Source organism: Molothrus ater, chromosome 21, assembly GCF_012460135.2.
Source record: "Molothrus ater isolate BHLD 08-10-18 breed brown headed cowbird chromosome 21, BPBGC_Mater_1.1, whole genome shotgun sequence".
NCBI classification, from domain to species: domain Eukaryota; kingdom Metazoa; phylum Chordata; class Aves; order Passeriformes; family Icteridae; genus Molothrus; species Molothrus ater.
In genome coordinates this window covers 3,256,615-3,280,130 of record NC_050498.2, presented here as the reverse complement: position 1 = coordinate 3,280,130, position 23,516 = coordinate 3,256,615, and the positions used below count along the sequence as shown (strand labels likewise).

The 23,516-nt window shown below is 49.1% G+C and overlaps 1 protein-coding gene across 6 annotated transcripts in view; it reads left to right on the top strand.

The window, feature by feature from the left end:
- Positions 1 to 23,516, top strand: part of GTF2IRD1 (GTF2I repeat domain containing 1) — a 71,089-nt gene that overhangs the window by 30,104 nt on the left and 17,469 nt on the right. For 4 of the 6 annotated variants that reach the window (XM_036395091.2, XM_036395093.1, XM_036395095.1 and 1 more), the window contains exons 6-20: positions 1,458 to 1,771; positions 2,418 to 2,507; positions 3,344 to 3,427; positions 4,832 to 5,015; positions 6,201 to 6,226; positions 8,775 to 8,895; positions 11,513 to 11,550; positions 13,199 to 13,279; positions 14,989 to 15,078; positions 15,642 to 15,701; positions 16,171 to 16,236; positions 18,681 to 18,864; positions 19,960 to 20,018; positions 20,191 to 20,256; positions 21,214 to 21,297. In XM_036395091.2, coding sequence (XP_036250984.1) covers positions 1,458 to 1,771; positions 2,418 to 2,507; positions 3,344 to 3,427; positions 4,832 to 5,015; positions 6,201 to 6,226; positions 8,775 to 8,895; positions 11,513 to 11,550; positions 13,199 to 13,279; positions 14,989 to 15,078; positions 15,642 to 15,701; positions 16,171 to 16,236; positions 18,681 to 18,864; positions 19,960 to 20,018; positions 20,191 to 20,256; positions 21,214 to 21,297 — 1,547 coding nt within the window. The remainder of the gene's footprint in view (positions 1 to 1,457; positions 1,772 to 2,417; positions 2,508 to 3,343; positions 3,428 to 4,831; positions 5,016 to 6,200; positions 6,227 to 8,774; positions 8,896 to 11,512; positions 11,551 to 13,198; positions 13,280 to 14,988; positions 15,079 to 15,641; positions 15,702 to 16,170; positions 16,237 to 18,680; positions 18,865 to 19,959; positions 20,019 to 20,190; positions 20,257 to 21,213; positions 21,298 to 23,516) is intronic. The other 2 variants (XM_036395096.1, XM_036395094.1) reach the window with 2 other exon arrangements.

Below are 23,516 nucleotides of genomic sequence, written 5' to 3'. Positions count from 1 at the left end.
GCCCTTGGGATGGTGGCACAGGCAGGAGGGTCTCTCCCATGTCCCAGCTTCTCCTCAGGACCCACAAACCTGGGTCCAGCCATGCCAAATCCAGCCTTGCACAGAGATTTGTTCGTGTTGGGGGGCTTGAGTCCATTTCAGGCTCATTTCTATAAAAAGTGTGTGTAAACATGCACATTAACTGCATCTTTTTATGTGTCTCTGCCAAAATTTCCACTGCGGTAAGCTAAGTGCTTTTCTGTCTCCAGAGGGATTTCCAGGGTAAATGCTGCAAGTGTCTTCCCAGGCTGAAATGGGTTTTTTAATGCCAGGCAAGGAGGGAAGTGGGGGACTGCAGCAGAGCAAACTCCCCCTTTTGGCCACATTTATGCAAGGGGTTCAGTAGTTTTAGGTGCATTTTCCCTGCATTTGCCTTGCTGGCAGCACCTCAGATCCATTCAGAAAAATGCTGAGCATGACCAAATATCTCCTCTAAAGGCTTGATGCTTCTGGAAAATCAGGCTGAGACAGCTAAAAGTAGGACACGCAGAATTTGTGCTGTCTGTGAGCTTGTGGCTCCCTGTCTCATGTGGAGCAAATTGGTTTCTTCAGTCTGAAACTCATTGCAGGCTGACTGACCTCCCCCTTGAATGTGCCATGGGTGCTGGGGGCTGGCATAGGCAATGGAGCCAAGTGATTGTGGTCATAAAAGGTTTTACCCCTTAAATGCACTGGGCATGGAGCTGTGCAGCTTGGTCCTAGCTAAAAAAAAAGTGCTTTGAACTAACCAGCTTTGACTAACCAGCTCCACTTAAAGAAGACAAGAACCATTTAGGTGCCTGAAGATGCTCAGGAGTTTGAGTGATGGATGTAACTTCTGAGTCACAGAACAGAACTATAGAATGGTTTGGGTTGGAAGGGACCTTAAAGATCATCTCGTTCCAGCCCCTGCTGTGGGCAGGGATGCCTTCCACTATCCAAGCTGCTCCAAGCCCCATCCAGCCTGGCCTTGAACACTTCCAGGGATGGGGCAGCCCCAGCTTGCCTGGGCAACCTGTGGCAGGGCCTCACCAGCCACACAGGGAAGAATTTCTTCCTAATATCCAATCCAAACCAACTCTCTTTCAGTTTGACACCGTTCCCCTGATTGTCCTGTAACTCCTTGCCTTTGTCAAAAGTCCCTTTCCAGCTCTCCAGTACCTTTGGCTAATGGAAGGCCAGAGTATGTTCTCCCCAGAGCCTTCTCACCTCCAGAGTGGACAATCTCAACTCTCTTAACCTTTCCAAATAGGAGAGGTGCTCTAACCTGTAATGGTCTTCATGGTGCTCCTCAACAAGAAGCCTGGCAGCTGGTGGTGTCCCACCCTCCCAGGCATGGCTCTTCTTCCTCGTCCACATCCTTTCTTGTTGCACCTTAGCACTGCCATGGGCTCAAAGGAACCTGTTTTTCCCTCCTCTTCTCCCTTCCTTCCCCTCAGGCCAGCAGATGAGCCCAGCCGAGAGCCCAACCCCAACATCGAGTTAACTTGTTCCTCCCTCGCCTCCAAGGGCAGCCGAGACTCTGGTGCCAACGGCCCCGTGGCCAAACCCACCTCGCAGGACGCCCCCTCGGCCATTGCTATCACCAACTTCCTCTACGGCGTCTCTCTGCCCGGCCCCGTCGCCATCGACCTCAAGCAGGAGGCGTCCTCGGGCCTGCCCGGGCCCACGGCGGCAGCGGGCGAGGCGCTGCTGGCCCGGCCGGCGGCAGAGCTGAAGGTGCCTTCCTCACAGGAGTACAGCGACTGCTGTGGTAATAGCCTGGAGTGTGCTCTCCCCTCAGGCCTGGGGCTCTGCCCAGCCCTGGCCCTGCTAGGGGCTGTTGGAATTCCTGGGATGAAAACCAGCCTAGAGCTTGGCCTGTGTGGGAGTGAGCAGAGCCCCTGCCGTGCTGCACTGCCACAGGCCTTCCCTGGGTGCCTGCAAGTGGCAGGCACACCTTTGGTTTTGCCCCAAGTGTCAGGGCACACATCTGGTTTTTGCCCCAAGTGGCAGGCACACCTTTGGTTTTGCCCCAAGTGTCAGGGCACACATCTGGTTTTTGCCCCAAGTGGCAGGCACACCTCTGTTTTAGCCCCAAGTGACAGGGCACACCTCTGTTTTAGCCCCAAGTGACAGGGCACACCTCTGGTTTTGCCCCAAAATGACAGGGCCTGCACCACCAGGCCAGAAAGGCAGCAAAGGCCAGAGAGGCACCAGGCCAGAAAGGCATCCCCCCAAAAGGGACTGGGGATAGCAAGGGTTGGTCTGGCCAGCACCACAGCAGGTGTCACAGGCCAGGGTGCATGGAGGAGAGCCAGAAGGGGTGGCAGGGGACAGCTCTCAGGGTGTTGTTGTGGTGTCTGGAGCATGGATCAGGCTCTCATCAGCCCTTTCTCCTTGTCTCCCCTCTTGTCCAGGACAGAAATCATCAGTCTCCGGAGGTCCCCTGATCCAGAATGTGCACTCATCCAAGCGCATCCTCTTCTCCATCGTCCATGACAAGACAGGTCTGTGTCCTGCTCCAGCATTAAGGCAGCCTTCCTGAAAGGTTTCCCCTCACCACATCTCTCCCCAGCAGTCTCCCAGCCCTCTCCACACTCTGCAGGGATCTGGCAGTGCTGGAGGGGATGCATCTCACACTGGAGCCAAGACCACCTTCTCTGCTCCAGTCCATCCCTGCCATTCCAAGATGCTGCTAGTGGTCCTTGAGCACTGCTGGCTGGCTGGGAATTCCATCTCTGCTTCCTGCACTGGGAACCAAGGCATGGCTTTGGGAAAGGCTGTTTGCCGCAGCTGCAAACAGCACATTCCTGCTGAAAACTTGGCATTATTTCCAAATTACTGAAAGCCACGAGTCCCAGTGGGATTCTGCAGCAGTGCCTGGGGGGATCAGCAGTGAGGAGGGGACTGCCATTTCCTTACCTCCACTGCACCCAAGGGAAATGCAGCCTAAAAACCCCTGCCTGCCTTGAAGAGGAGAAAAAAAATATGGATGGGAAGGTTAGGAAAGAGGAGAAGACAGAAAGATCCACTTGTGAAAGGGCTGTACCTTTCAAGGGTTCATTCCAGGTGAAGTTGGCTCTGTCCATGAGGGTCTTTCATTCCAGGGCTGAGAAATTTTATGGGGTCATTTCTTGGGAATTTGCACATGCCAAGGCGAGTGCTTAGGTCAGGGGTTGGAGAAACCCAGACCTTGTCTGCCAGCCTGGCAAAATTCTCTCAGGAGCAAGGAAATAATTTTTAAAGTCTTGTTCCTGCTTCGCAGCACTTTGCAGGAGAAAAGTGCATCTGCTGTGTATGAACCATATGGAAGTTTCTTATTTCTTGTATTTTGTTTTGATAGATAAGTGGGACAGTTTTATAAAAGAAACTGAAGACATCAACACCCTTAGGGAGTGCGTGCAAATTCTTTTTAACAGCAGATATGGTGAGTAGGAGTTAATATCCCATTATGCATCTGCAGTGCTTGTGGATTGCATATCATTATATAGCAATCATTTTTGTTCCCTAACACAGCAGCAGAAGCCATATGCTAGAGCTCCCTGCTCTTCCTAACACATTTAGCTCAGCAGCTCCCAGTCTCCTGAAGGTTATGTCAATATTTCTGTTTGGAGCCCCACACCATAGTCAAGGAATTTATAACTGGGCTGTAAAACAGCCCTGTCTGGGAATGTGGCGTGCTGGATCATAGCACTTGGGCACCAGGAGTGGTGGCATGTGGCCCTTTTACATACATGTGGCAGGTAAAAAGAAGGTGGTTGTTGTTGCAGCTGCTTTTTTCTCCATCTGCATGGCTTGCATATGTTGGTGGTGCTCCCTTTGACATGGGCAGTGCTTTTGGTGTAGCTCCTGAGCATTTGGGCAGGTGGAAGCTTGGGAAATCACTTGGGGGCTGGTGGGTGCTTCAGCTGTGCCATCCCTATCAGGCTGTGTAATTTGTGAGTTACAGATGGGCTGTAGATGTGTGCTGTGTCACCTGTGAGTTGTATATGGGCTTGAGACAAGCCTTTTAAATTGTGATTTATAGATGTGGCACTGGAGTGTGTCCAAAAGGTAACAGAGCTTAGGAAGAGTCTGCAGCACGAGCCTGATGAGGAGCAGCTGAGGGAGCTGTGGGGGCTCAGCCTGGAGAAAAGGAGGCTCAGGGGGGATCTTCCCACTCCCTACAATTAGCTGAAGGAGGCTGTAGCAAGGTGGGACTCAGTTTCTTTTCCCAGGTGACAAGTGATAGAATTAAAGGGAATTGCTTCAGGCTGCTCCAGGGAAGGTTTAGATTGGACACTGGGAAAATTTCTTCACTGAAAGGATGGTCATGCACTGGCACAGGCTGCCCAGTGTAGTCACCATCCCTCGAAATGTTCAAAAAAGCATATGGACCTGGCACTTGGGGACATGGTTTGGTGAACATGCTGCTGCTGGGTTAACAGCAGGAATCAATCTTAGAGGGTTTTTCCAACATTAACTATTTTATGATTCCACATGCTGTGCAGTTTGTGAATCCTAGAGCTCACAAACCTGCTGGGGTGGGTCACAAGGAGTTTGGGAATTATATTTGGGAGTTTGGGAATGATATTTGGGCCAGCTCACTCCTGGTTTGAGCATCACTGGGCATGTCTGGGAGTTTTGAAGACACTTAGCTGTGTTTACTGCTGCTTTCCTTTTTGTCCCATTTCCCATGGGAGAGCTGCTCCTGGAGCTCTCTTTCTGGGACAAGCAGAGAAGAGGGCAGAAGGCATTTGCTCTGCTTGAGTTCAAACCCTCACACCTTTGTTTTAGCACCAGTAAAAGACAAAGCACTGGTGTAAATGAAAGCCATGTGTTCATCTTGCAGCTGAAGCCTTGGGGTTAGACCACATGGTCCCTGTGCCATACAGGAAGATTGCCTGTGACCCCGAGGCAGTGGAGATCATTGGCATCCCAGACAAAATCCCTTTCAAAAGACCTTGCACCTATGGGGTCCCCAAGCTCAAAAGGATCCTGGAGGAGAGGCACAACATCCATTTTGTCATCAAAAGGTGGGTGGCAAGGACAGCAAAAGAAAGTGTATGGCTCAAGGCTGTCAGGGATTTGAGCTGTGCTCCCTCCATGCTCACAGGGTTTGTTTTGACAGCAAAAACTCATTTCACCCTCTTTCATAAGACAGCTCTTTCTCCCTGCAAACCCCTGGTTTTCATCTCTCTCCCTTTCTGCCAGGATGTGGCTGAGCTGGCTGTACCATGATGACCCCCAAGCTCTGCCACCCTGTTTTAAGTGATCATGGGCACCAAACTGCCAATGCCACCCCAAACATTTGGGCTACAGCACCTTCAGTGACATTTGGTGGATGGGAGCGATGCCCCTGGGTGCAGGGAGGAACATCCATACTCTCCCAGGGATTCCCATCCACCTTATTTTTCACTGATCACTTGTGCACATCCTCTGTATCTGGTGATAAGAATCCAGGTGTCTGCCTTTCCACTGGATAGGAGGAGTGGATGTATTCCTAGTTATCACTGTGCTGTGCAATCTCTCTTTGCTTCTCTGTCAGGAAAATCTGCTCTATAATACATTGATTTCTCCAGTCCCTGCCTGTGCAGCACTTGTGTTGTTCCATGCCTAGAGGTGTGAAACTACAGCTCAGAAAAATCCTGGACAAGGCTCCCAAGGGGGCTAAAAATCACCAACACTGATGGAATTCAGGCATCCTGAAAGGAATTAGCTTTCCTGATGTCAGTTGGTAGAGAAGCCACTTTGTCCTGCTTTGTCCAGGCTGGATCAGGCTGTGGGATGTGGCCTGGACATATTTTGCTCCTATGAGCAAAGTTGTGGGTACACCAAAATACAATGTTCAGGAGACAGGTGACATCCTGGTCAATGGTCTGCATTGGAAATTGAAGATCCAGTAACAGCTACTTTGGTCCCACTGTTTCTTTTTGTAAAACCAGTCTGATTTAATTGCAGCTTCATTTAATAAGTTAAATTAAGACGATGACTTATAAGCAGATTTAGAGGTGCTTTAGCTAAAAAGCATATGCCATAAGGTTGCTTGGCTGCACAACAGGCTGAAAGGCCTTTTTTTAGCTGAAAAATTCATTCAGTATTTTTAGAGAATGAAAAAAATTACTAGTTTGACTTGGTTTAATGCTATTCATTAATTAAACCTCCAACTCAGTCATTAGCAGCATCTATTTCTAATTCTTTTTTCTTTCCATCTCTCCTAGGATGTTTGATGAAAGAATTTTTACAGGTATGTTCTCCAAATCCTTTGATTTATTGCCCACAAAATTAAAAGGTTATCCAGAGAAGCAGAGTTGAAATAATGTCACTGTAAGCAGAGGAAGTGCAGGACACAATGCAGTTAGGAGAAGGAGAAGCCTTGTCTGTGCCCTACACCAGGACATGCTGAGATTGCCTTTGCCTGGGATCAGTGCAAGCTCTATACTCCCCTTAAAAATTGAGTTTTGAACGTTTGAGTGAGAATTCCTGGTGTGTGAGGCTGGGCTGGCTCCTGAATCAGGCTGAGCCACAGTAGAGGCAATATCTGTAATTTCAAGAGGAAGAAAATTACTGCTGTGTTTCTCACTGGTAAATTATTCTTTCTTTGACTTTCTTTGCTCTGTGTTTTTACTTCTTTTTTCTCTGAGCTGGAGAAGCCAGGCAAATTCTTTACTGTGAGGGTGGCAAGGCCCTGGCACAGGTTTCCCAGAAAAGCTGCAGCTGCCCCATGCCTGGAAGTGTTCAAGGCCAGGTTGGACGAGGCTTGGAGCAGTCTGGGATTCTGGAAGGTGTCCCTGCCCATGGCAGGGGTGGAACAAGATGGTTTAAGGTCTCTTTCAACCCAAACCAATCTGTGATTCCATGATAAATGCTTCTTGGCAGATACAAGGTGACAGGTCCCCATGCTGTCAGACTCAGCCCACTCTCCAGCAGTGTCCTCATACACACCTGGAATATGGCATTGCATCCAGGTTTATCACACCTGGGTCCTGGATTGCCTGGGCTTGGCTCACGAGTAAAGACATGTTTTGGGGTGGTGTTTTGTTTTTTTCCCCCCTGAGCTGCCAACTGCACATGCTGGTAGCTCTCCAGACACTTTTTTCCCAGATATCTCTGCCAGCCAGGTTATCACTCTTGCCTCACTCAGCCCCAGCCCTGAGAGTGCTTCCTGAGCCTGGTGAGGTTGGGGCCACCCAAAACAGACTGGAGCCACCAGTAGAACCTGGAGGGGGTCCCACCTACATGGGAGATTTCTTTGTCTAAAGCTGGTAATGGCTTTTTTTTTTTTTTTTTCTCAAGAAAAGGATTTTTTTAAGCTGTAGCCCATCCCCAAGGGATGGAACACTGAGCTGTGTTTTGGGATGCTTGGATTTTCCTTGCATAGTGCCTGCATGGTGTCTGGGAGAGGCATCATGTACATCTGCACATCAGCTCCAGACCTGTGCTATGGACTTGTGGATTACATGCTAGGCAGGTGCAAGTGGATATTTGGAGATGAGGAAGCAAACCCAGCAGAACTGAGGTGGGTGACAGGCCCCACTCTTCTGACAGTTCCCTGCAGGGCTACCAGAAGCAAAACCCATTAAACCTGGCTCTCTGTGGTTTGTGTCAGCACATCAGCTTGTGCAAAAAAACCCTCATCTGCTGAGTCAGGAGGTGCCATTTCTGCAAAGACATTATTTTCTGAGTGGAGCTGTATTTTAAGTTGCCATTTGTGAAGTATCCCAAAGCTTCCCCATAAAGTTTTGCTCACCCTTTAATTAAAATACCCACCACTGCTTGGAAACCTATTTTTGTTACTCCCCTGGGTAGCAGTTTCAGGCAGGCTGTGCTGGTACAAGAACAAGATTTGGTTCATAGAAAGCACAAATTAAAAGGAGCCTTTTGGACTGTCAGTAGATAAATAGTGTTTTTAAGGTTCTGTGTTTCTGCTGATCCTATTGCCAGAGTCCTGCCCTTTCTCACAGGCTGGAACAAAAAGAAAAGTGGTATCAGGTTCCCATAGATGGAATATGTTTTAGAAGGGTGAGGATACTGTAATGGTGCTTTGAGACCAGCAAAGGGCTTTGATAACAGCTGTTTAACAAGACACCTTGTGGTTTCTGCAGCCTCACAATGTAGTCTCACTCCCTCATTCTTCAGCTCTTTGCTCACTTCCCTGCCTGATTTTATCTCCTACTCTGCCTTCAGATTACTCTTACCATCTCCAAGGTCATTGATGAGGCTTCATTTCAGCTCCTTTCAGGCTGCTGAGGAATAGGGAAAGGAGAGAGGAAGGTTTTTATGGTGGCAGGTTGCTTCTGTCCCTCTCTGTGTCTCTGTGACAGAGATTTCTCCTGCTGCTTGGTGGGCTTGGAGCTGTGAGACAGGGCTGCCTGTGTCTGTGTTTTGCCAGGTTGGCATCCAGTGCAGCACATCCCCTGCCTTGGGACAGTGCACTCCCCACTTTGGGGCTTTTTTCTAGAGCAGTGGGATATTTCTGGGGTTTCTGACCTTAGTCCCTACCTCCTGGAACCCTTATCCTATCAGCCAGCCCTTTCTGGAGATGCTCTTTCCTGCAGGGCTTCCCAGCACACACATAGTTATGGAGAGGTTTAAGCAAATGTCCTGCTAATATTTTAACACGTGAACCCAGTGGAATCAGCATCTTTGCAAGCAGGTGACACTTAAAAACCTGCTCCCCTACCCTGACCTCAGCTCTGGGGCTAGGAGGGGAACAAGCTGCAACATTGGCACCTCCAGCTGCTAATCCTGGTTTTGCTTCTCTCCCAAAACCCACCCTGCACACCTGACAACAGGAAGCAAATTTACCAAAGATCCAACCAAGCTGGAGCCCTCCAGCCCTCCCCGGGAGATCTCCCCCGATCCTCACCGTGGGGCCATGCTGGAACTGGGGGGGACCTCTCAGGCCAACAGCAGGTAAGTGGGACTTCTGTCCTGTTCCCTGTAAAGTGACATCCCTCAGAGAGTCATCAATGTGCACAGCAGGTTACTGATGTGTTCATCAGCAATGCCCAGTGGTGTAGGGGGATACAGCATGGGTAAACGAAGGTGGTACAGAATGTAATCTTATCCCCCAAAGAGCTGCAGCTGGACCAATTACTAAAGATTAGGAGCAGGCCTGATCTTAACAGGCCACACCTGTAGCCAATAAGAACAGTGGTATAAAAGAGTGGATTGGTGGGATCTGGAGTCAGATGGCTGCTGCAGGGATCAGGAGGGGTCGGTGCTTAGAGGAGCTGCCTGTGAGAAACATTGAGAGGGTACAAAACTCTGGAGATATGGAATCCTTGCACTATAATGATAGTGGAACTCTTGATATATAAGACAAGACAGTGGGTGCAGGAGGGTGCCATGAGTGTGATTCAGTAAGCTGGAGCATCAGGGAGATGTTGTCAGTCCATAGGGGGAAGGTGAGTGGCTAAACTGGTGCTGCTTTCCTACCTCCCTAAAATCCCACTGCAATGGGGTAGTCAGTCAGCACAGGAGGAGGGCAAGCAGCCCCATCTTTTTGCTAGCCCAAAGTTTGGAATCGTTAATTTTGAGAAAAACTGATAAAATGAGGGCCATGCCTGGGATTATCTGCTGGAACTGTCTCTGGTGTTAATGCATGACCTAAAGGATTTACCCTCAGCCCACACTGTAACAACATCCTGCTCATTAAGTGTTGCTTGTTTAGAAAGCTCACAAGGAGCCTAGCATTTAATGAGGGTGGGGTTACACAGTCCAGCAGGGCAGGAGATGTTTTATGAGAGTACCTCTTTCTGTTACAACTGTGCCGTGAGCTAGACAGCTCCAAAACATGCTGGCAGCACCTGTGGAGCATATATCACATAGCATACAGCTTTCCAACCCAGACTGGGAGATCCAGGAGGTGTTTGTCTCTTTATAGCCCAGTTTCCTTCATTCCTAATTCAGTGGAAGCAAGGTGTAATTTAGCCTCTAAAAGGAAGAGAGGCAGGGCAGCAGTTTATAGCATTATGAGCTGCTATAAGGCAAGGAACCTTCTCCCAGCCTTGCATCACACCAATGGAGTAAAGAATGCTCCTCAGCTTCTCTGGCACAAAGCTTCATTGCCCAGCGCTGACAGCTCCACCAGCTGGGCTTCAGACAGAGCTGTGTGGTTGCTGAGCTGTGCAGGTCAGCATGGGCAAATAAGGTAACTTGTCTTTGTCCCATCCATGACATCTCCTGGGCTCCTTTCCTTTCTTGGCTCTTTGATGAGATGAGCCTGTGACAGGTTGGAGCCTCTTCTGGTTCTCCCCAGTGCTGTTTCAGGTTTGCTCCCTTGGATGTGGCTGCTGCATGCCCCTAAAGCATGTCTGGGACAGCAGAACCTCAATGAATGAGCCTGGCAATATGGCCAGTACTGAAATATCACAATTTTGGAGGGCAGAGACCTCTTGAGCTGCCCAGTCTGCAGAGCTGGCATTTGTCTCCAGCTCTCTGGGTATCTTCAGCTTCAAAGGGAGATTGGTTTTATTTTCTTTCTCAGTAGGAGTGTTTCCACAGGAATGGGCCCCCCAGGTCAGAGTCCCGCTCCAGGGAAAGTGCAGTGTCCAGTACTCCAGGAGAAGGGCCAGACACTGTGAGGTGTAATGCACTCCCCAGAGAAGCTCTCCCCCCAGATTTCCTTGGTGAAAGGTTTGCTCTGACCTGAAGTGGGAGAGTTTAAAACCCTTCCCAAGGCTCCCAGGCAGTATATATGCCTTCCAAACCAATGACCCCTTTTGCCTTTCCACATTTAGGAACACCATTTCAAGAGCACTCATGGCTTGGTTTGTGGTTTGTTCTGGTGATGCTCCTGAGTGGGTTTAGGCAAGTGGGAAGTGCTTTTTGAAGATCCCTCCTGAGCCAACAGGATTTTCCTTCCCCCTGAAGGACCAGCATTGTGAAGGAGTGCTTTTTCCAGAGTGGAAGTGGTTCTTTAGGTCCCTTACTGCCAAAGAGCTGTGGTTGTCCTTGTTCAAGAGAGACAGGAAAGCACATGCATCCTGGGAATGCAAAATAATCTCATTTGGATGCAGAACAAGTTGTGTAAACTCCTGAGCATGTGAAGTTAACTGTAGATGGGAATTTGGGATAGTGCCCAGTTTTTCAGTAAAGAAAAGCTTTGAACAGAATAAATATTTACCAAATCAATTGATTTTTCCTTTCTCCCTATTTTTTACCTCCATGAGTAACCACACTGTAGTAATACTTATACACTGATCTCTGGCAAAAAGGGATGGAGCCAACCAAGTTTTGGGCTGAAAAACAACCTCTCTGCTGCAGTTCCATCCATGGGTGTCTAGAGGCAAGGCAAGGGTGCAGGACCAGGGTGGGTTTGAGAGCAAGGCTCATTTCCAGAGAAGCTTACAGACCTTGCAGCCATGGATGCTCTGCCACTGCTGGGGCTGTGGTGGCCCTGGGGACCCCTCTGTGATGCCAGGCAGCATTTCACTCTCCTGCCAGGGTCAGTTCACACACCACTGGGATTTAAGCTCTCTCTTTTCTTACACCATGACCACCTTTCTTGTCTGTCTTTCCCTTTCAGGTCTGAGAAGTGTAATGTTTCTGAAGGCTGTGAACCAGGTGAGGAATAATTCATTTTCTCTTGCAAGACATGCTATGGGGGGGCACTCTAGAGAAAGATGCCTGCAAAGTAACTTGAATGTGTGACTTCAGTTGCATGATTGCACCACAGTGCAGTTCTCTAAGGACTTTATCCCCATTTGATTGATGCAAAGAGGAAGGCTGTGACCCTGGGGCCTAAAAATGCACACAAAATGCACACAAAAATTGAAATAATGAGACTTAAGCATGTGCTTAAATGCAAAGCTAAGGGAAGTCTTCACTCTCTGAGTTCCTTTGAAAGCCACCCCTGAGAAGTCAGCAGTGTTGGTATTTTGAGCACCATGAATGAAAAGGAAGTGCTTTTCACAGGTTTAGGGGCTTGGACCCATTGTAAACACCACACCAAGCCATGCTGTCGTGCCTCTCCAAGCTGCAAGCTGGGACTCAGTGCCTTGCAGTCGATCTGTCCCACCCAAAGTGGGGAAATTGATCTTGAGAGAAGAGGAAGCTGGGCTGAGGACTGTGGGCAGCCTCCTCCTGGGGCAGCTGGTCAGCACAGGCTTTCATCTGCTGGGGTTGAAACCACACTGAATTTCACCAGGGTTCAGCTGCTCTCATCTTGGTGTGATGCAGCTTCAGTCAGAATAGGGGCAAGTTCCAGGCACGAGTTTGGGAGCATTAAAATTGCTCGGAGCCACCCACTGCAGACAGCTCCTGTGGTGTCTCCACCATCACCCATTGGTGGCCCAGTTCATTTTAAGTGAAGAAAGCCAGAAATGAGCATTTCACAGGGTCCAGCTGCCAGTTTGTGGGCACCCACAGCTCCTCCAGCCAGGCTGTTTGCAGAAGCCAGGCCCACACGTGTCCCTTTGGGTACCTGCATGCCATGGGCTGGATGCTGCTGGGCCACTTGACTGAGGCCCTGGTGCTGTGGTAAGCTCAGCTGGTACTGAAGTGACAGCTGGCCACTGCCCTGGTGCTGTGTTGGGCAGATTGCTGGATCCTGTTGGTGACTGCCTTCCTGTCAGAACCCAGGACACTCCTCTGACTGCCTGGAGGACTCAAGACCCTGGCAGGGGGCTCAGCGACCTTGGCATGGAGTTAAAAACACCTGTGCCTTTGATTTTAACCCATGGAAACAATTACCAACTTGGTATGAAGATGTACAAGCCACAAGAGTTTGAGTAGAATATGAGTGAATTTATCACAGGGTGAAAATGTAGAATTTTGGGGTTTTTAGAATGGGGGTTCAAGAGGCAAGATGGAGGAATCTGGGCATGTCCTGTCCTTCTTCTCCTTCTTCTTCTTAGCCTCCATCTTCTGCTGTGATGGTGACACTTCTGGATTGGTTGAGAGTAGAGCCAGACTGTCTAACATAGGTGATGGGTATTGGGAAATTATTGTAAATAAAGTACACACAGTTCTTAGTATAAAAAGCCAACAGCACCCCAAGGGCAGGGACTGTGCCACAACCCGACCTGCTGGACAGATCTCAGCAGGTCAGAGAAAGAATGGAACAGATAAGAGAAAATAAACAACCTTGAGAACAAGAGCCAAGGAATCCTGACTTCTTCGGTCTCGGGGCTGGGAAAAAAAGAGATTTTGTGACACCTCGGGGTCATCTCAACACAGAGACCTCGTCACCTTCCCTTGCCTTTCCCCATAGGTACCTCAGGAGAGCTAGGTGGGATCAGGCAGATCAAAATCGAACCAGACGAGCTGAACATCATCCAGATCACCGTACCAGGTAGCTGCTGGGGTACCTCTGGGTGCAGTGCTGCTGCCCAGGCAGGGTTCATGTTTCAGCATCATGTTTCAGCATTTTGCTTTGAGAAGAGGCATTTGCAGGGTATTTCCCAGCATGTAAGGTTCCCTCACGTACCTGCAATGGTCTTCCTTGGCTGACATCTTATTGAGGTTTCCTGGGAGCTTTGGAAGGTGTTTTTGGGCTCTTTGTTGTTTTTCTTTCTCCTTCATTGTTGTCCTATCTTACCTCTCCCCTGGAGAAAGTGAGCCTGGATTGCTGCTTTTCTTCATGTGGAGGATCTCAGGTATTGAGTACAGGATGCTTTTGAAGAGGTCCTTCAATTAGAAAGCCAGCCTGGTTTTGAAGAGTTCATAAAAACTAATAGTAGGCAGGTCTAATAGGTCTGATAGTAGGCAGGTTCCATATTAAGCACATGCTAAAAAAGTGTTGGAATTGTTAACATTGATGGGGGAAATTCCCCCCATTTCTGCCCAGAGAGGTCAGTGGCAATGGGTTGTGATGGAGATGACATGCTTGAGGGGCAGCTGGGAGAGTCAGTTTTCCTGTCCTTACCTGTCCTGGACAGTGCAGCAAATGGTAGGATGATCCTCAGGGTTTAATGAATGGATTGTTAGCAGTTTGCATTTTCAGTGTGCTTTACAACCATTGATTAATAAGCTCCACAGAATGAGGGCAGCATCAGAGCTCTAAAATGCCTGAGGGTGAGTGAATCTGGGGACAGCAGTGACACCAGGCCCCACCACACCAGTTGTTGCACCTAAATTGTAGCAGTCCCCTTAGTAAGGTGATAGTTGAAGAGTCTCTTCATGATTGGAGTAGAATGGACTTATCTATGGTTACTAGAGGGAAAGGAGAAGGAGCAAGGTATAGTGGTAGATCAAACAGTTTCTTTTTCAACTTGGCAGCTAATGGAGTAGAAGAAAGTTGACATATGGTAAGCTGGAGGTCCATGGGAGGAGTGGGAAGAATTTACCCCTTGTCCAGTGCCAGGGAGATCATACCTCAAGTCCAGAGTCCACCTTTTCTTGCCTTATTTGAAGATCGAGTTGAATCAGAGGGAATACAGCTGAAGGCAAGGAGGAGGAGTAATAGAAAAGAGATGCTCACCTACAGGGAGAAATTGGTGAAATCTGGATTATTTATCCTGTGAGGTCAGAAGCAACCTGATTGAAGTACATAAACTAGTTGAAACTTCATTTAAAGCTGAATTTGGGTGGGTCTTTGAGGATATTGGACAGCTTAGCACTTGGGGAGACAGGTTTAATGTAAGGGAAACCAAAAGAGGGTTGATTTTTGTTGAGAAAGGCAGCATTAGTGGAACCCTTTCTTACCCCATGTAGTAGCTAAATCAAGCAGCATCAGCTTTTTAAGTCAAAATTGAGTGTCTAGATGGAATTAAGCCAAGTAAATAATTTGAACCAGTTTTGTTCTTCACCTTCTGTGGAGGTTAGGAAGAGATTTTTTCTTCTTTCAAGAGGTCAGGTCTGTGTCAGGGATGAGCTCTGGGTGGTTCTGGGAGGAGGAAGGCAGATGCATCCCCAGAGCATCTTCTGGTGATATGTGGGGCTCCTGGGAGTGGGGGGCCCTTTGCTCAGTCCTTGCTGATGGCTGGGACCCTCTGAAGGCTGTTTTGGGGACAGTGTCTCACTGGTGTCAGAACAAAAGGTGCCCTGGGTTTTTGTCTGCAGACCGATCCCCTGCCTCGGTGGAAATGCATGACCCAGTGCCCGCGCACGTGGCCTCAGAGGAGTCAAGATACATCCTGGAAACAGGAACAGGTACCAGAAGTGAAGCATCTGGGAGATTGCAGGGTAGTAGGGGTGTTCATGCAAGTGTCAAAAATGAGTGAATCCATTTATGATGCCACGTGCTGAAGTTTGAGACCCAGTTCCAGAGTCTTGGCCTCAGTGAGGCCAGCTGGGAGCTCTGATGGACTAACTGGTGGGTTTTCTGCATCAACTAGTGGGTTTCCTGGCACTGCTGCTCCTTCCCATCCTCTCTCCAGCTCCAGCATACTGCAAACCCAAGCCCCTTTGCCCAGTGCACCCCTGGAATTTACCTGGGGGATCTATGCTGGCCCTGTGGCTGCCCTTGCTCCTGCTGGGTCTCTCCTCTCCCAGGGAGCCCATGCCAAAGGGTGGGCAGCCCTCTTGTATGGAAGCACTGGGTTTATCCTGCCAGTGCAGCTCTTGGCATGCTGGTACCAGCCCAGCCTCTGCTGGGACACTTGCTGAGAGCTTAGTGAGGGGAGGGAGCAGTTGAGGGGCTGCAGGACACCTGGAGAACTCCTGCTCATGTCTTGTCTGGTTTTGCTGCTGCTAACCCTCTTCTTCCTTGGCAGAGGCAGAGAAGGGGTCCAGTGAAGAGTCTCGACACGAAGAAAAGGAGCTGGAGGGATCAGGTGAGTGTTTGGTGAGCTCTGAGCATTATTGCATGTTTTTGGAAGGATGGATGCACACAGATGTGTTTTAGGTTGGGTTTTGTGAGCTTCCTATGTTATCAGCAGAGCCTTCAGCTTTTAGCCTTCAAAGCCTCTGCCCATAGAAGGGCACCATTGTGTTCCTGGGCTCTGTCCTCTCCTCTTGTGCTTGAATTTGCTTTTCTCTTTTTTTTTTTCTTTTATTTTCTTTTTTTTTGCTCCAGACTGCTAGCGTGGCTCTGTAGCAGGTGCATCTTTGCCTTCCTTGTTAAGAGATCAGTTTCGAGGCTGCTGACAGAGGACTAGCACTGATTTGAGGGCATAGAGAGTGAATGGCTGTCTCTGCCAGAGGTCAGGCAGGGCTGCTCACCTGCACAGTGCTTGCCCTGGAAGCAGCTGGTTGCTCAGAGCATTTCTCTGTATTCTTGTTTGTTTTTTGGTTTTTTTGCAGATGGTATAGGGGACATTTTAAGTCATTTGAGGAAACAAGTTGAAATTTTGTTCAACTCGCGCTACGGTAAGATAACATTAACACATGTTCATCATGCCAGCTGCTGGCTTTGTCATTGGCCATTTCCAAACCAGCAGCTGAGTGAAGGTGCAATCTCATTTGTTCATCTGCTGTCTGCTGGGCTCACAAATGCATTTGAAACCTCCTTCTGTCTTGTTATTGCAGCTCTTTCCCTTGATTTCCTTAAAGTTGTTTCACTGGCTGCAGCCCAGGAATTGCTGCCTTCATCCTGCAGAGGGAAGGTCCAAAGTAGTTCCCCCATCACTTGTTTGAGTCTCAGAGAGTGTTTTCCACCCACAATGATCATTGCATGGCTCAGCAAAGCTGGTGGCACCTTGGTGGTGGGGGCTGGCACTCAGCATGCTCTGCTCACCTCTGCTTAGAGAGGTTATTTATTTAACTGAGAAGAAACACAAGTGAGGTCACAGATGCGTTTTTGAGAGCTGGCACACAGTGTTTGCCACTTATAGGACCAGGATATGTGGCTCTGCTGACAATCCTCAAAAGCTGGGGGCACAGCTGAGCTGGTAGAGCCCACTGTGAGCAGGGAAAGGAGATGAGCCAGGATGCTCTCAGGCAGGGCTGGGCACATCCATTGGAGCCATGGCTCCCAGTGCTCCCCATGTTACCACAGTAACAGGCTGAGAGTCCACACTGATGAGGTGGGGTTTTAACCTTGCTGTGGTTTGACACTGGCCAAACACCAGATACCCACAAAAGTTGCTTGTTTACTTTTTGTTACAGTTGGGCAAAGGAGAGGGGGGAAAAAAGTTAACGAAGGGCTCATAAGTTGAGATAAAGAATGGGAGAAAACACTCTAAGGGCAAAACAGGTTCAAATGTAAAGGTATAAAGTAAATTTATTATTAACAGAGTCAGAGAAGGATAATGAGAAGTAACACAAGCATTCAGAACATCGTTTTTGCCCCCCAGCCTCTCCCACCTTTCCACCAACAGTGCAGGGATACAGGGCATGGGGGTCTTGGTCAGTTCATAATTTGAGCTCTTTTTCTGTTTGCTCAGGGAGAGGAGTCTTTTATCTGCTGTGCCATGGGGTCCCTCCCAGGGGCAAACAGTCTTCCCAAAACTGCTGTGGCATGGGTCACTCATCCACAGGGTGCAGTCTTTTAAGGCTAGGCTGCTCTAGCTTGGAATCAAGGGCCCTCTCTCTCTATTTGGGTTTCCCACTGGATCACAGCATTCTTGACATCCACCCATTCCAGCATGAGCACTTTTCTCATGGGATGTGAGTGGATCTCAGCATCCCCCATAGGCTTCATGCCTTACAGGGGTTCAGTTTGTTTTACCACAGTCCTCACCATAGCTTGCAGAGGAGTCTCAGCTCTGATCTTGGAGCACCTCCTCCCCCTCTTTCATTTCCACTGCCCTTGCTGCTGCCATGTTGTTTTCCCTCACATGTCCTCACATCCTCCTTTTCTCTGATAAGAAGAAAAACTGCTGCTTGTAGGTACTACTGCCTACAAGTTCCACTAATTCAAAGATTGCTGCAAGATCCCACAGTGCCAAGAGGTTGATTTTGTCCCAGTTCTGCACTGGGGAGTGGCCTGCCACATTTTCACTGTCAGCCATGTGTCCCCACTGCCATGGCATGGGCAGTGCCCACTGCAGTGCTGGCATTGTCTAACACCTCTCTTCATGCAGGGCACTGGGCAGGCAAAGCTGCCCCTGCTGCCCTGCCCTTCTCACCTGTGGCACAGCTGCCAGGCAGGCATGGCTCACCACAGGCCTCTCCAAGGTGGCAGCAGCCACAGTGGCCACGGTGTCTCCCCACCCCGGGGGAAAACCTGCCCGTGCGCTGTTTTGATTTTCTTCTTAAATGTGTCATCACAGAGGCATTACCAACCTAACTGACCCCACAGCATGTCCATCTTCAGAGCCATCTGAGATGGGCTCTGTCAGATATGGTGGAAGCTTCTAGCAGCTTCTCAAAGAAGCCACTTCTGTGGCCTTCCCCTGCTATCAAAAGCCAGGCTGTGCCAAATCAACACAAAGCTATTTTTTAATCTATCCAAATAGCACTGCTTGGTGTTGGCTGTTTGGTTGCTTTTGGCAGTATTTAGCAGAGCAAGGGGAGTCCTCACCATGCTGGGCTGCACAGGCTGATGGGGCACCCCCAGGCACATTCCCTGTCTCCTCCCTTAGCAGAGGGGTTTCCATGGGGGTCTGGATGTGGGGTTCCATTGTGTTGTGGAGAGATGCTTGCAGCCTTTATAGGAAGGCAGGCTGTGATAATGTAGCAGATGCAAAAGCCAGCTCCAGGTGGCTGCATGGCTCTGTCCCTCATCTCATGTCTGCCAGTGTCGGGGACATCCCCACGAGGCACAAACTCCCCAAAAACCTCTTGAATCTCTCCAGCAACATAGCATGCTGCTGTTGCTTAGACCCGACGTGGAAGTCCAACAAACTAATGAGATTGGGTCCCCCATGCAGCAAAAGCCATAGGAATATCAGAGCCAGTCAAAGTCCCCTACTCCAAGTTCCTGATGTACCCTGAGGACCTGTTTGTTGTGGGCTTGCCAGAAGGCATCCTGCTGCGCCGCCCCAACTGCTTCGGCATTGCAAAGCTGAAGAAGATCCTGCAAGCCAGCAACAACATCCAGTTTGTCATTAAAAGGTAAGGAGGGTGGGGTGGCTGTGCCTTGGGGAGGATGTTTGTGCTCAGAGCTCCTGCTGCTGTGCAGTGTCCTGGGGAGCACCCATCAACTGGTCACCTTAAATAAATTTGCTCGATTAGAAGCAGACAAGGGTTGTTGCCTTGTTGGAGGCAGAAGTGGTGTTGTCTCTCCCTTCGTGTCTTCTGGGTTTTTAACCTGTTTTTTCAAGGGTTTGGCCACCTCAGCAGGATGGGTGAAGAGGCCTTTAAACTTCAGCATTCCCTGATGTGAAGCAAGGACAGGAGCTGAGAGCCCTGGAGGTTTTCCTACAGAAAGTGGCTCCAGCTGAGGTCCAGATGTGCATATGTGCACTTGGGATGCTGCAGACATGAGGAAAGATGCTGACCCTGTGCTGAGGAGCCATAAGAACTGTGGGAGGGCTGTGAAAAGCCACAACCAATGTAATGCAAGAGCATTGCCCTGATAGACAGAACAGATCCAGCAGAGGTGGATTTTAAGATGTCTTGGGTATTTCGGGGGCAGTTTCTCACCCAAAAGTTTTCAGATGACTGAAACAGAAACTAAATATTGGGAGCATGGAGATTTTGTGGTGTCAGTACAGCAGCTCTCAGGTCAGCCCAATCATATTTTGGGATTTCCTCCTGTCCTGATCTTAGATCCATTCCTTTGTGACTCAGCTTCAGTGCACCTTGTTAACTAGCCCTACTGTCACCTCACTATGCAGCTTTAGTATTAGGTACCCAAATGGCAATTTTTGGGGTCATTTCTATGTTGAAAGAAGCACAGCTTCTCCCATCCTTAAGAAATGTTCAGGACCATATCCACAGAAAGTCTATAGCTGCTGACTTAAGCTGCTCAGTCATCACCTGCTTAATCTCATCCCAAGGAGAGACACATCAGCTCATTGAAGAGCCTGTCAGCATGAAAACTATGTCCAAAGTTCTCCTCTGTGTTGGAGGACCTTTTAAATAGCATTAGCCAGGCGGAGTGGATGGTTTGTGGCTGTAGGAGTGGTGTCCTGAGGATGCTGGAGCAGTGTTTTGTCCCTGCCAGGGAGGTCACTCACATGCCCTCTGCTTCTCCTTGTTTTCCAGACCGGAGCTGCTGGCGGAGGGCGTAAAGGAGTCGGTGTCAGACAGCCCAGCAGCCAAAGGTAGGCTGAAAGACACCCAGCAGCTGGGCTGCTAAGGTCTAGGTAGGAGAGGAGTGAGAGTGGTTTCCTACAGCCTTCCCTCCCCACCTTGTTTTTTGGCTGGAAACCCCCTCCCATGCACCCCCCTCGGCAGCGCTGTGATTCCTAATTCCTCTTGTGTCCTCTGTCTCAGCCGCCGACGAGAGGGACTCGAGCGAGGCGCTGCTGGAGGACGCTGTGAAGAGACAGGGCTTCCAAGGTGTGGGGCTGGAGACACGTGGGGGCTGAGGAACAGCCCCTGCCTGCTCTGGGGGCTGCATGGGACAGACGTGGGAAGGGAGTGCTGCAGGTGTTGGGGCTTGGGGGGGTTGGCAGAGGAGCAAGACCAGGCTGGGAAGGAGGAGAGAAGGAGGTGGGATGAGAGGATGGCCACACTTACTTGACCAGAAAGGACTCCTTCCCTCATTCCTGGAAAATGATGGGAGGTGATACAGAATAAGCTCTAGGTCCTAGCCTTGCCCTCTCCTGGCTACTGCAAAAATTAACCCTGTCCTGACCACAGGAAACTAGAAGACAAGATGAACAGCCAGGACAGGCAGTCCCACAGGTCTAAGGAGAGGTTTGAAGCACTCTGCATGGTGCCCTAATTAACCAGCTTGGCTTATCTCCCTGTCTGACCTTGTGAGATGCATAATTAAGTTTCCAAGCCTAGGGGTTTGCCTTTTCTGGGGCTTTTCCCACCTGTGTGATGTTTGTATAAATGCCACTCGAGTTTAGCTGGCAGCAGCATGGTGGCTCCCCTGGGGGACAGAGTGGTGGGGAGAAGCCTGTGGGCTGGACAGGCAAGTGCTGCCCTGATCAGGCATCTCTTCTTGGACCCTAGGGGCCTGTGAGGGTTTGCACAAGGATGGAGAGCTTTTTCAAAGCCTTTGGTTTCTCTGAGAGACTTTGGAGTTTGTTATATTTTAATGCCAGTAATTATCGCAACTGAATCTTCGATTTCACGTGGCTTTTATTCTTAGCAAACAGGCGAGGGAAAAATAACCCAACATATTTCTGTTTAGATTATTTTTAAGGACTTTGAATGACCCACTCCACAGATTAGCTAATTGCAAGATAAGGGCTTTCCTATAATTAGAAAATGGCATTACTTAAAAGTCATAGAGTGCCTTTTAATATACTAGCAGAAATCTATAATTGTTTCTTTATTTTACAGAAAATTATGATGCCAGGCTTTCCAGAATAGACATTGCTAATACGCTGCGGGAACAAGTCCAGGACCTTTTCAATAAGAAATATGGTGAGAATCCAGGCTTGTTTTATTTCCCCCCCCTTACTCCCTCCTAATTTTTTGCTTTTTATCTCTCCCCTGTGCTCCTGATTCCTTCTTGCCAGGTACTTTCTCTCATCTCCCCTGTGAGCTGCTGGTACTTAGGAGAGCCAGGAAGGAATGGCAGGTCTGGGATTTGGCCCTGTTTGCTGTAGGAGCTGTGGGAGGTTGGGAAGGGAATAGGAACAGGCCATAGGGAGCACTGGGGGACAGGAAGATGCTGCTCCTCCTGTTCCTAGAGCAGGGAAATGCTATTATCCCCATGTTCAGTTTAGGAATGTTATACCCCAGCTTAGTGTTCCCACTGAAGCATTGCAAACCATGCACTGCTCGTTCACTTGTCCTTCCCCCCCTCCCTCCCCTTGCTGTGGGTTAGAGAGGAGACTTGCAGACACAGAGGGTGAAAATCACCTATTGAGATATGAGTTTACTGGAAACAGCCATGGAATAAGAAAACAAAGAGTAACAGCAACAATATCAGTAACAGAGGGAACCAGCACTACCTGACCACTCCCTCTGCCGCTCATACTTGACCAGAAAGGACCCCTTCCCTCATTCCTGGAAAATGATGTGAGGTGATACAGAATAAACTCTGGCTCCTATTCTTGCCCTCTCCTGGCTACTGCAAAAATTAACCCTGTCCTGGTCAGAACCCTCTATTCTGTAACACTTACATCATGTCAAAATTCTACACTTTCCAACTGTATACATATGTGTGATGTGTGTGTGTATCCACAAGCACAGATATCATTTCTGTAGTCACTGTTGTCCCTCCAAGATGTTTGTGGAGTTCATTTAGACCATGACTGTGGGCTCTATCCATCTTTGAGGTCTTCCACAGGGCTGCTGTGCTTTTGGCTGGTTGCTGCATCACAAGCTCATGGCTGGTGTATCTGGAGCAGCCCATCCTCACTGGCCTTGGCAGTCATGGGCAGTGTCACTCAGCAACCAGTATTGTACAGTTCAACATTACAAACTGCTCTCACCCAAAAATCAAATTCCCTGGAGGGACACATCGTGTTTCCCTGTCCCTCTGCATCACCCACCAAGTGCACACAGGTGCTTGGGCAAAAACAATCCCACGGATAGGTTTGCTTTTGCTTGAGGCAGGACTAATCCAAACTGTCTTCCCTAAGACATTTTCTATATGCACCATGGGGATTTCATCCTCTTCTACAGCCCATGGAGGTTTTGATTGGGCAGGGCAGCCTGATTGGTAGAGCTCAGGTGTTAACTAACCAGATGGCCTTTGCTAAATGTAAATCCCAATGTTTGAAGGTTCCCCAGGCATTGCTGTCAGTGTCAGTTTTAACAGTGCATTGTACCATTCTGTTTTTCCAGAGACTGCTGCGTTTACTCAGCACTGGTTAGGCCACACCTGGAGTGTTGTGTCCCATTCTGGGTCCCCAGGCAGGACATTGAGATGCTTGAATGCAGCAAGGCTGGTGAAGGGTTGAAAACACAACCCCTGTGAGGAGAGGCTGAGTGAACTGGGGTTCTTTAGCCTGGAGAGGAGGAGGCTCAGGGGAGACCCCATCACTCTCTACAGCCCCTGACCAGGAGGGCACAGCCAGGTGGGGTTGGTCTCTTCTCCCAGGCAGCACTGACAGAATGAGAAGTCTTGAGCTTCACCAGAGGAAATTTAGGCTGGATATTAGGAAAACATTCTTCACAGAAAGGGTGATGGGGAATTGGAATGAGCTGCCCAGGAAGGTGGTGGAGCCACCATCCCTGGATGTGTTTAAAAAAAGATTGGATGTGGCCCTTAGTGCCCTGGTGTAGTTGATAGGGTGGTGTTAGGTCACAGGCTGGACTTGATGATCTCAAAGTTCTTTTCTGATCTAGTTAATTCTCTGATTCTGTGATAAGGTATCTTTGCAAGCAGGCCCCTGGCTGGGTAGTAATTGGCATAGACTCCATGGATTTCAGAAGGCTGAATAATAATCTTTAGTAGGAAATCCATTGCTCATTTATAGAAAGTTACAATGCAGCTGGACCTCATTGGTCCAATCCAAACACCATCACCAATGGCTAATTAAGAAAACACCCTTTGGTAAACAAATCTCCACATTCCACATGTTCACAACAACAGGTGCAGCAGGTTAAGAATTGTTTCTCATTCTTTTCTCTGATCTTCTCACAGCCTTTCCCAGCATGATGCCTGCCATGGTCTGTTTCTCTCTGTGGCC